At 36.8% G+C, this 13,094-nt stretch overlaps 1 protein-coding gene across 2 annotated transcripts in view; it reads left to right on the plus strand.

Annotated features, from left to right (window-relative positions):
• Positions 1 to 13,094, plus strand: part of uri1 (URI1 prefoldin like chaperone) — a 73,365-nt gene that overhangs the window by 44,457 nt on the left and 15,814 nt on the right. Inside the window, exons 6-9 of one of the 2 annotated variants that reach the window (XM_072279685.1) lie at positions 3,104 to 3,179; positions 3,821 to 4,001; positions 8,505 to 8,525; positions 8,841 to 9,126. In XM_072279685.1, the coding sequence (XP_072135786.1) occupies positions 3,104 to 3,179; positions 3,821 to 4,001; positions 8,505 to 8,525; positions 8,841 to 9,126 (564 nt within the window). The remainder of the gene's footprint in view (positions 1 to 3,103; positions 3,180 to 3,820; positions 4,002 to 8,504; positions 8,526 to 8,840; positions 9,127 to 13,094) is intronic. The other variant, XM_072279687.1, reaches the window with a different exon arrangement.

Below are 13,094 nucleotides of genomic sequence, written 5' to 3' on the forward strand. Positions count from 1 at the left end.
GAAAAAGAGCAAAAGATATAGCCCTTGGTTCACCGATGAATTGAGAAAGTTATCTGAAGAAAGGTAAGACATTGAGATAATCAACGATACAAAACCCTGCACCACTTGATTCAAAGAAAATGCAAGGAAGCGAAAGAGAATTGGATGAATGAACAGTGCGAAGAAATTGAGCAGTATGAATAAGGTTGTGATTATAGAGGCCTTCACCAAAGGGTAAAGGATATGATGAAATTAAAGAGGACCGTGCCATCAACTGGGTGTATCGAAGACGGTAGTGGTAATCCATGCTATGAAAAAGAAGAGATCATGGACAGATGGGTTGAGTACATCTCGGAATTATTTGAAGATAGCAGGATTGAGGACTTACCAGAATTAAGTCAAATGACTAATCAACCTAAAATAGTGATGTCAGAGATGGAAAGTGCGATTTGGAGTCTAAAAGTCAGAAAGGCGGCCAGTGAAGATAAAATTTCCACTGAAATTCTGAAATCACTTGTTCCAAAGAGAAAAACTAACCTTTTAGCGATATTAAACAATAGTTATATGACAGGAAATCTTCCGGAGGACTTTCTCAAATTGGTATTTGTCGCCTTACCAAAAAAGCCAAGGACGATAAAATGTAACGAACACAGGACGATAAGCGTAATGTCTCACTGCGTCAAGCTACTGTTGAAAATAGTGTTCGGCAGAATGAAAGGTACAATCAGTGATGAAACTGGAGAAATGCAGTTCGGTTTTCGTAAAGGCTCAGAAAAAAGGGAAGGAATATTTGTGTTGAGAAACATCATGGAGAGATGCATTGAGGCACAGAAGACCATCTACTTATGCTTTATTGACTACGGAAAGACTTTTGATTAATTAAGACACGAGAAAGTAATAGCGGTGCTGAACAAGTGTGATCTGGGATGGAAGAATGTGCAGATAATAAGCGGCGGTCAGGTAGAAAATGAGCTATCACAGGAAGCGGCGGTTAGGGTAGAAAATGGGCATGTATGTAAAGCAAGGCTGTGTTGGATTGCCGGATTTGTTCAACCTCTACGGAGAATGGATTTTTCGGGAATGTGACCATCAGGAGACAGATATTCCAATCGGAAGCCGGAAGGTGGATAACATCAGGTATGCGGACGACACCGTGTTGTTAGCTGACAGCGAATGTGAACTGCAAATTATGCTGAATAAAGTGAATGAGAAAAGCCTTGACTACGGACTTAAAATCAACCCTAAGAAAACAAAATCGAATGTGGTAAACAAAACAAATACTAAAGACTCATTCATGATGTTATTATTACAATGGATAAGACATTGAACAGGTGCGAAAGTTTGAATATCTTGGCAGTTGTCTGACAGATGACGGGAGACGTGAAGTTGAGATCAGAAGGAGAGTAGGTATGGCTAAGACCCAGTTCATGAAGCTAAAAGCTAAGCATTCGGAAGGTAGACATCCAAAGTAGAATCCGCTTCCTGGAGTGTTACATATGGTCAATACTGAGGTGTGGATCAGAAACATGGACCCTGAAGAAGGATGACATGAAATGAATTAACGCTTTTGAAATGTGGTGCTATCAATGAAGGTTGAAGATCAGCTGGGGAGAGAAAGTTTCAAATGAGAGGGTTTTATCCGAAGTTGATAGACCACGGATATTGATGGAGAAGATCATGAAGTTAAAAGTTGCTTATCGTGGACACGTTACACGGAGAGATAACATCTTGTTGGACTTGCTATATGGAAAGGTGGAGGGAAAGAAAGGAAGAAGAAGGGAAAGAACAACGTGGCTGGATAACATCAAGGATTGGACCAAGCTGGACAAGACTAGGGATGTTGTGGACAAGTGTCGGGGCAGAGCGGCGTGGAGGGAAATCGTCTGCCAGATGTGACCTGACGACGACGACAGAGGCATTGTGTGTAGGACTGCTGAAGGTATTTTCTACTAGATGGGAACAGGTGTTTCTTTGTGTCTCCTCCTTCCAACCTGAGCTGCAATAGCTCTGCCAAGCAGAGATGGGAGCGCGGAGTAATCTTAAGTCACTCAGTGAGTCAGTGAGGCAAGCTGGCTGCCACTCATCCTGTGCCTGCTCACTCTCTTCACACTGTTTCTGTGAATGCCTCCCACACGTTGTTTTTGATCATTTCCAACTTACGAACTCCTCCGGTTACGAAGAGTTCACATGAATGGAACGCTGCCGTAACCTGGGAGGACCTCAATATAGTAACAGTTATAGATAATTAAAAAATAAAAATCTTGAATCTGGTACTGTGATACAGATCTGAAGCCAAGGGCTGTGCACTCAAATAACAGATTAGTGTGGTGTTAAGGATGACCTTTCCAATTTCCTTGTATCCAGCCCTGTTCTTTCACAAATGAGAGAAATTTTAACTTTCAATAAAATACAGTTCTTGGGGCACAGATGAATAATATTCATTTTGATTTCAACACTTTTTTTTAAATTTACTTGATTCTGGGACAAATTATAGGAAACCTATCTGGAAATTTAAGTTTAGTGTTTTTTGCAAGCTTTTATCCTGTTAACCGTGTTGTTTTTTCCTTAAGTTCGGCACTCAGTCTCTAAATGTTTATTAGTATCACTTAAAATTTCTCATTGCTTTTTACTATCAGTTCTACCAATTTTTAAAATTATATATTAATATATTTTAATATACATCCCTTCTAAAAAGAAAAATTGGTGTTACTGCTAAAAACATAAATTGGTAAACGTAGCTGGAGGCAGAGAGTACTTATTTTTTCTGGCTTTGCAATTTTTATTTTGATCTGAAGCCCCCAAGATGTATTAATTTTTGAGTGTAAGAGCAACAGTTTACTTGCATCTACATTTTTGTAATACACTACATAACTTGTATTTTATCAGTATTAACATGGAAATTTTCAATTTAATTGCACCATAGCTCTTCTGCAAACTGGAGTTTTAAAATCTATTTTAACATGTTATCTGAAGAGATATTTGGTTAGATTTGAACTTGTGAAGAGAAATATAAAAATAAACAGCAGCTAATCTTCTGTATAATTAACATGTTCCTCAAATATTTGCAGATAAAATGAGTATACAAATCAAACATAACTTTCATTATATAATCTTTTGTGATTAGGAAAAGGAAGATGTTGTGGAAATACATGAGGAAATTCAGAATGAAGATCTAGAACCTAAAGATTTAAATTCTAAAGGTATTTAGCATTTGTTTTTGTTTTTTATTTCCACTGGGAGTCTAAAGCTGAGTTCAAGTCTAAATTAATTTCTTTGTCTTTACTTTGCCCCTACTGTTCTCCACCCTACCCTGTGGTGTCAGAACAAAGCAGAACGAATGCGCCCAAAGCATTTTATTTTGGATCACAGATTCAAAGTTACACTCCACACTGTAATATTATCTTGTATATATCTTTTTAAACAGAAATAAGTTTTGTGTACTAAAACTGTTATGATGCATGAAAATCAGTAATGGCATTAATATTTTTCCACTTTGTTAATTCCTATTGAGAACAATGTAAATACCTGATCAAAACATGTATATTTTTTAACTTTTTTAAAGCATCTTCTGTGATACTGTGCACATTATTTAAAATAACTTTGAATTATTTCCTAGATACTTTCCAGCTTGGCAATATATATTTACCTGATCGATAATTCATTATTACCAATCTAAAATATTTAAAATTATAAATGCATATGAAAATAACCACTTTTTTCTTCATAGAACAATATCTTAAAAATGTCAAAGCCTTAAATCATTGAAGCATTTATGGTATCTAATTAGTCTGATATAGTGGTAATGAAACATATAGATTATTTTAGTTTACTGGTTTTACAGGAAAACACAGAATAGCACATACACCAAAAGAAAACTACAAGCCCAAAGAGATTTTTGTGGCAGATTTGGAGGTTGGTGATGGTGACAGGGACTGCAAGTCAAGTGTGTTATCTGAGAAGGAATTGTGGGCAAAGCTGGATGAGCTGGAAAAGCAGGAAGAGATGCAGGATGAAATTGATAGGTAATCTGTCCATAACATGCAATATATTGGTGACTGAAATTTCATTGTCATTAAGGTTATTTTTTTAAAAGCATTATTTACTTTTTAAACAAAGGCAGTATGGTCTTTATTATTTTAACAATACGTGCTTTTTGAGTCCTCATTATCTTTTCTTTTTTTTTGTGCTTTGGTTCAATATCATAGAATCCCAGATAAATAGAAAGCCATAGGTTGAATTTAAAATGGATGATATTTACATTAAAGATTCTTTGATTTTGTAGTGGTGTGATTTATGAAGTTGACAGAACCCTTTTTTGTTGTTACCGTAGCACTCTATCTGCTTCTAGTATAGATGTAAAATTTAGGTGTCATGCAACAAACTTATTAAGTATAATTATGGACTTTTATTTGCCCATATAAATTTCAACTTTAATATGTAAATAAAAGACTTGGACATTTCATTGATACTTTATTAACAGATTGTGAAAATTAAAGAGGATCATTAACATGAAATATTCATTTTGCTCAATTGGTCAGTTTATTTTTCTTATTTGTGGCCTGTTTTTTTTAATTTAATGTTGGAATCTGTTTTGTTCAGTTGCCCTGGTGCCTAATTTGTCAAATGAGGAATAGGCAAAATATCACCATGGTCATTGATCTTTGTGTTCATTTTACCACATTGTAGTTATAACAAAGTTTGTCTTTTAAAAGGTAATTGTAATTGTCAGATTAAATTAAGCCACAGTCAAAATGTAATTTCTTGTGTTTTGTTGAGAAATCAGTGATTAATATGTTAGAGTAAAAATAATAGAGAACTGTCAAAGATGTGAAATATACAAATTCAAATAATAGGAATTTTACAGTCCCTTGAACTTACTATGGCATTTCTCCATTGAACCTGCTTCCTGTTCATTTTCTGGCTCCATGTTATTTTCCTGCCGTGTCTCCATAACCATTGATTCCCTTAATACACAGAAATCTATTAATCTCTTGTTTTGAATGAGCTCAATGATTGAATCTCTGCAGCCTTCCACAGCAGAGAATTTCAAGGATTCATTGTCCTCAGTGGAAAAAGTTTTTCCTCATCTCAGTCCTAAATGGCTTTATACTGATATTGTGACTCCTGGTCTAGCCTTAAAAAGGTGTTGCATATTTGATCCTTCATTATAGACAACATCTGCCAATTTTTTTTCCTTCTCTTCCCCCCCCCCCACCCCATTCTTCTAAATTTCAATGAGTACAGGCCTAGAGTTATCAAACACTCCTCATACATTAACCCTTTCACACCTAGGATCATTCTTGAAAATCTCTGGACCCTCGCCAATGCCAGCACATCCTTTCTTAGATGTGAGGCCCAAAACTGCTCACAGTACTCCAAATGTGGTCTCTGACCAATGCCTTATAAAGCCTCAGTTTTATCCTTGCAAAATGAATTCAAACAATGCATTTGCCTTCATTCCTACTGACACAACCTGCAATTGTCTATGCCTATACTCTTTCTACCAAAAGTGCATAACCATATACTTTCCTACACTGTATTCCATCTGCCACTTCTTTGCTCATTCTCTCAACCTGTCTTAGTGCTTCTGCATATTCCCTGCTTCCCCCAGCACTATCTTTGTCCCACCACCCACCTATCTTTGTATCATTCGTAAACTTGGCCACAAAGTCATCAATTTCATCATCATGATCATTAACATATAAATTAAAATGTAGTAGACCCAATACCGACCCCTGTGGAACACCCCTAGTCACTGGGTGCCAAACAGATATGATGACCCTTTTTATTCCCACTGCTGCCTTCTGCCAGTGATTGTCTGATCTGATTCTCTGGTATTTATGGCAAGTTTTTGTGTCTTCAATGCTGAATGCTTCTGTTATCTTATTCCCCATTCTAAATTCTATCAGCTCTCACCACTACAGCCATAGGTTTTCCTTTGCTAACCTTTTCCTGTTTGCATCTAGCTGTTTTTATAGTCCATTGTTATGTTTCTTGCAGTTTATTTTTATATTCCATTTGATCTTTAGCATTTTTGGTTCTCCTTTGCAGACTTGCAATCCATAGACTAATTGTTATTCTTGACTATTTTATATCTTTCCTGTGATTCAATACTATATATAATGCACTCAGTGGCCACTTTATTAGGTACACTTGCTCATTAATACTTTTATATAATCCATCAATCATGTGGCAGCAACTCAGTGTATAAAAGCCTGCAGATATGACTAAGAGGTTCAGTTGTTCAGAAAGAAAAACATCTGAATGGGGAAGAAATGTGATCTAAGTGGCTTTGAGTATCTCAGAAACTGCTGATCTCCTCGAATTTTCATGCACAACAGTCTCTAGAGTTTACAGAAAATGGTGCAAAAACAAAACAAAACGAAAAAAAAGTCCATGGCAGTTCTGTGGCAAAAAAATACCACCTTAATGAGAGAGATCGAAGGAGATTGGCTAGACTAGTTCAAGCTGACAGTTACTCACATAAACAAGCATTACACCAGTGGTGTGCAGAAGAGCATCTCTGAACGCGTAATACGTCAAACCTTGAAGTGGATGGGTAGAGAAACAGAAGACCACACACATACACTCAGTGACCTCTTTATTAGATCCAGGAGGAGTCTAATAAAGCATCCACTGAGTGTATCGCTTGTCATGCTGAAACATCACTTGGAAGCTGAATGTAAAATTCTCCTTTATGATCACTCTTCCCTAAAGGTCCCTTTCACAACAAGATCAGTAATTAACCTTTTCTAGGTGCACTGAAGAAAACCACCCTATACACATTCTATCTCATTACTACTAATTTGGCTTGTCCAGTCAATATGTGGATTAAATTTCTCCATGATTATTGCTTTATTTTTGTTACATGTTCTTCTAATTTCTCAATTTTTGCCCTGTCCAGTATTATAGCTATTATTTCCTGGTCTAATCATAACCTTTGCCCATGCTTTCTCATTTTTTTGTCCCTTAGCTGGACTCAAACCGATGTTAATTTTGCATCATGATCTGCCAAGTCAAGATTGCTTATCACTATTTTACTTGATTGTCCCCTATGTATGGTCACCTCACCTCCTTGTCCTTCCTAACTGTGAATCATCTGAATATTCAATTCCCAGTTTGGTCACCATGCAGCTATTTTTCTACACCAGTATGGAGATTAAAACTGCTTGCTTCTATATTTTTTATTTAACTCATCTGTCTCATTGCAAATGCTGTATTTAGAACAATTAACATTTTGATATAGTAATTTAATATTCTAATATGACGGAAACCAGACGGTAGCCTCGAGCATGGCATCTATTGGAGGCCTACTTAACGGACTTGTACCTCAACAATAATAGTCTTCATCACACCTTCCAATGTAGAGCAGTTCTTTCTACTTTGATTAGCCATGCAAAACTAATTTCTGACCTGGAGAGTCTCCAGGAGAAAATAAGACAATTACACATGGTGTTCCCAAAGAATGGCTACAAGATGAAGGAAATCAATCAGGCCCTTAAAAGGGTCAATGGAAAAACCAGGAAACCTAACAATGAGGAGGAACCTGTCACTACTGCCTGTATTTCCAAGGTTTCTGGAAAGGTGGCCAGGATCCCGAAGAAATATATCCACAAGCCTGTAAGGAAGCTCAAACCCCAGCTTATGTGGCTGGCACTTACAGGATTCCCTGTGAATGCAGAGTAGCACTTATTGACCTGACGGTGGAAACCAGCATCAAAGAGTATAGGAGGTGTATCCATTTGGGTTACCTAGAGAAATTGGTGGTAGTAGAACATTGCATTCACAAGGCAATAGGATTGACTTTGGCACAAAACTACTGTGCCGCGCCAATGGTTTTTGGGACCACCTGGTGAAGGAAGCCATTGAAATAAGACTAGAGAATAAGAATTTTAACCAAGATGAAGGTCTCACTCTTAAGTAAGAACTGGAGTTCGATTGTGAACAAGATGGGACAGTGGAAACTTGACTGGTTGAGGACAGGATGTGCCTAGGCATCATCCCTGATGAAGATAGTGGAGTTGATCATCAAAACATTGGTTAAAATCGATATCTGTAACCAGCTAGAAGCCTGAGAAGAGTTTATTTGTCATGTATGCCAAGAAAGCACTAGATCCTTTTTCAGTAGTTTTATGTTTTCATTCTTTGACCCCATTTGCCATGTGATGTTGTTGCTGTTCTCTATACATTTTGCTTACTTACACCTTTTCTAACTCGCATACTTTTGTTTCTTCCTCTATTCACTTTGAAATTCCCATCCCCATTGCTGTGGGTTCAAACCTCCCCACTAGAACAAGTGTCAATAAAAAAAAAAGTTAGTGAACAGAAAATAAGAAAAAAAACTAATTACCTAATTGGAGAGATACATTAGAACTAATGTTGATACTATGATTCTAAGATGAATATTAGAAGAAAGTTTTTAAAATTATGCATTGCTTGGTAGAAAACCTGCAAGGAGACCAGATTCACAAGGTCCAAACAATATTTCAGGGGAAATATAATTTGATTTAATTTTTTTTTTGCAGTGTTCCAAAGTGGGAAAGCAGGTAATTAGCAATAAGATCTTTTGTTGTCTTAATTCCTTTGGACTGGAGAACAAGCCAAAGTTGATTTTACGTGTATTCTTTTTGGCTATATTTGTATATTAGCAAATTCTGTTTGGTGTCTTTAGGTTCACTGTCATTGTGTGTGATGTTACAGCAGATTTCTCCAGCTTTTGGATGTTTTTAACCAGAGAAAACAGCTAACAGAGTATTGTCAGCTATGTTATGAATCACCATGTAGCAACTAAAGCTTTGAACCAATTATAACCACAACGGATTAGTTACTGCTGTTCTAGTAATCAGTGATGTTTAATTCAGATTGTCAGATGCGGCTAATGGAAATAGTGAAGAAAGCAGCTCTTCAGAAGAAGAGAAAGATAGAAACATGAGGGCCAACATAAATGGGAGACCTCACTTTAACAATCTTCCAGCTGTACAGGAAAGCGACGGTGATGAAGAAGCTGCAGAACTGCAACCACCTGCTGCTCACGTCAATAGTTTGGAACACAGGCAGAATCACCAAGATGAATATGATGAGGAAGTTACTGGAGATGATGACACAATTCCTACCATACATTTTACACACACGGTGGAACCAAAAAGGGTTAGTATTTCTAAACATTTAGCCTCTTATTTTTTAATCAGTTTGACTCTTAAATCTAGAAGGCACAAACTGAAATTGCAGCTCAGTTTTGAATAAGGTGGAGCTAGCTGAGGTAAGTGAATTTGATCTATTTAATTAATAGTATTGCTTGTTAATATGAGTAGGTGTATTTCATTAGGAGAAAAATAACTGAAATCACATAATTTCATACATTTTAGGACTATTTTATACCTACCAATAATAATGTTAGTTTGAGGCTCCTGGTGACAGTCAAATGTCAGCAGTACTTTGGAGGACTAGAAACTATATTTAGTTTCACTTTAAAACTCGCTTTAAATACATGATTTAAAACCCTTGGATTGCTTTGGGCAGTGAAAAGGAGAAATAATGTTGCTTTGTTTTGTTCCACACCAAGATTAGGAGAAAAACAGGCCCTTAATACTTGATCCAATCTAACAGCAGGAGCAGGCCCCATCAGTCTCCCACGAGACTGCCAAAAGAGTGGAGTGATTCTCTGAAACTTCTATAGACAGTCCATCATGTCCGCTATTCCTCTTGCATTCCTCCATTCACACACACCAATCCCTCTGTTCGCTATTTGTGCCACTGACATTTTAGCTGCATTGTTTCTTCTTTCTGAGCAGGCATCCAGAATGCAGTGAGGCTGTGCACAAAGTACTAAATAGGCTGGCAATCTTGACTGGGACCCAAAAATTGCATTAGAGACCTAATATCTGGTGGGGGTGGGCTCGTTGCCTTGCTGCTGCTTGTGTGTGGGAGGGGGAGTTGGAGGAGTGGTCTTCGGGGTTCTGATGTTTTAACTGTAAATCATTCTTTCATGCACTTATGTTTTCGTGGATGTCTGCGAAGAAAAAGAATTTCAGGATGTATATTGTATACATCTCTCTGATATTTAAAGTACCTATACTTAATTGGATTTTCTGCAAAATCACATTTCGTATAGGGTCATGCAGATCTGACAGTTCTAAAATCACAATGAGAAAGTTGTTTTTGTAAACAAAAATGCAAATCGTTTACTAAATGTGTTGATCTGATGGAATCTACTTTTGAAGCTACTAATTCAAGTCATGGGATATAAGGGACTCCAGCAACATGGGTGGAATATTTGCTTTATTGTAGAAATCAGTAATCAGATAAAAATGTAAAATAAAAGCAAGATGTCAACCAGAATTTGTGGAAAGAGAAATGGTTAGTGCTTTCATCACATCTCTGAAAGAGATAAACTAGTTCAGATAGCAGCCAAGATAAAGGGGAATGGCAGTGGATGGAACAAAGGAATGTCTGTGACTGTGCAAAATAATGGGGCAGTTAAGATTTGTACGACAGAGAAGTATGCAGTCAAGTTTCCCATGTATTGGTAAAAGCTTCAAGGTTTTTTAAAATAATAATATTATGGAGTTATTGCAAGAAATAGCACCGAAATAAAATATCTGCATTGATATTGCTGCATGGTGGGGCAGGTAAAAGGGGTCAAATGGACTGCTCCCACTGATGTTTACTGTCTTACAGTATCTATTCATAATTACGATTTGGATCATCGTCATCAGGTGCTGTACCCAGTTTAAGCTTTGACTGCCATGGCCCATGCAGTCCTGTCTCGGGTCAAGTGGATCAATATATTGTTATTCATTTCCAGTTCTCTGGCTGCTGTCTCCATCATCATTTGTCTTTGTCTTCCTCTTGCTTTCTTTCCCATAATTACCATGCATTCTAACTCCTCTTTCCTATTCACACGTCCAATGAAGTTACGTTGCCTTTTCATGATCTCATACATTATTTCTCTTTTTGTAATTGCTGTGTTCATGACATCCTCATTAGATATTCATTTTGTCCATGATATTCTTTGCATCCTCCTCAAAAACCATATCTCTGCTGCTTCAGTTCATTTCCTCATTTTATTAGATATTGTCCAACATTCTGAGCCATATAACATAACTGGATAAACGTAACATTTCAGTACTGTGAGGCGGGTTGTCATGCCTAGTTTAGTGTTGGTCAGTATACTCTTCATTCTCATAAAGGTGTTTTTGCCATCCCTATTCTTCTTTTGATGTCCATGCCGCACCTGCCATCTGATGTCACCCAGCTTCCTAAGTAGCAAAAGTTCTGTACTTGTTTTATGAACCAAAGTTGGTGGTGAAAATATCGGTAATTTCAAATATGCAGATGACACTGTGTTAATTGCAAGTATGGAGGAAGAACTGCGATTTGGATACAAGGTGCAATTCCAACATTTTCAGATGAGACAAGAGTTGAAGGCATGGTAGTTGAGAGAGTCTTGTTACAGACCTCTAACAGATATGTACAGGCTGATGAAATGGACAGATAATGTTTAATGCTGAGAAATCAAGAAGTTTTATTGTCAAGGGAAAAATAGGAAGAGACCATAAAGGGGGCAATTTTAAAAGAGCCATGAGAACAGAGGGATATGGGGATAATGTGTGCAATTTGTTGAAATTGGCAGGGCAAGTTTTTTTTTAAAAAATAAAGAGAATTTGAAAATACATATGGCATGGAGTACAAAAAGAAAATCAAGATGATCCTTCAAAAGATTGGGCACAATTGTAGTACAGTAGTTAGGAAATGAAAGCTTTGGAGAAGGTATAGAAGTGATTTACCAAAATAATACTAAGGATGAATGGATAGACTGGAGGAACTGGAATTCTTCCAAGTAGAAGAGATGTTGAAGAGATCTGATAAAGTTTAAATTATGAATGGTATAGACAGATTAGAATTCCTCCCTTTGACAAACAAAGTAGATTGAAGGTGATAGGCAAAAGAACCAAAAGCAACATCAAGATCAGAGTCCTGACGTAGGGTGGTGATCTATAGCGTCAACAATCTATTTCCCCACATAGAGTCCCTCTGGTTTGTGTAATGTGAGGTATGATGTCTTTACCTAAGTGGTTATATTATAGTGTACAGTGCCAGGGTAGTGGAGGGGGTAAATTACATTATTGGATTCAAAGGATATTGGAGAAGCATCTGAAAGGGAAGAATTTGCGAGGTAATAAAGAAGGGCGGGGTGAATAGGACGAGCTGGATTTTCTTGCATGTGCTGATACAAATTTGATTGTATGGCTCTTTCCATGTCGACTTAAGACATTTAGGAGGTTAAAGATTGGAGATAATATCAATAGTATATTCAAGCAAAACATCACTTTTACTCCTTTTCATTATTTAATCTACCAGAGTTTATTCTAAAATGGGATTATGGTTTTCAACAATAGAGTTGCCCAATGCTGAAGTCTCATTTGCCTGCACATTATTTATTTCCATTCCACTGAGCTGAACAAATGTTATTTTTTACTTAGTGCATCTTGAATGATTTATGGTCAGGTTTCTGGATAATCTTCTCTTTTTTATTCAAAAATGTTGTACTTAGGCAGTTAATTTAAACTTATGGTCCTTACTTATCATGGTCTCCTATTTTGCGAGGTATTAATTCAGGATCCACAGAGGCCTAATTTTCTAGATTTCTTTTATTTCAACAGAATGTTTTGGCCTTTCCAGAGAACTGGAACTCTGTTTTAGAGGCTGTCACATAGATTCTACAGGTATATCCAGAAGGAACTTAGAGGCCCAAACAACTTAGATTTTATATGGTTTTGTGAATGTTAAGGCCCTTTCCTGGTATATCCCCTAAACTATTTACTCGTATCCAACTTCACCTGGAACCATGTAACACCAGTATAAAAGATTGTTTCAAGAAAAGGTCCAGAACCTTTTCTGTGATTTTAATTTTCACAATTAATGGAAGGAAATACCTTTGAGAGAAGCATGTGTTTAGTTGATATAAATCTAATATTTACTCAGCTGATTCAAAAGCATTGTGACTGTAATATAGTCAAAGCAATTACAGCATAAATTGATGCCTTTCAGCTTATTGGGTCTGTACTTCAGTTAGCTCTGAATCAGATATATCTGATTATCTGCTATAATCCCAT

This window comes from Mobula birostris, chromosome 15 (assembly GCF_030028105.1).
Source record: "Mobula birostris isolate sMobBir1 chromosome 15, sMobBir1.hap1, whole genome shotgun sequence".
Classification (NCBI taxonomy): domain Eukaryota; kingdom Metazoa; phylum Chordata; class Chondrichthyes; order Myliobatiformes; family Myliobatidae; genus Mobula; species Mobula birostris.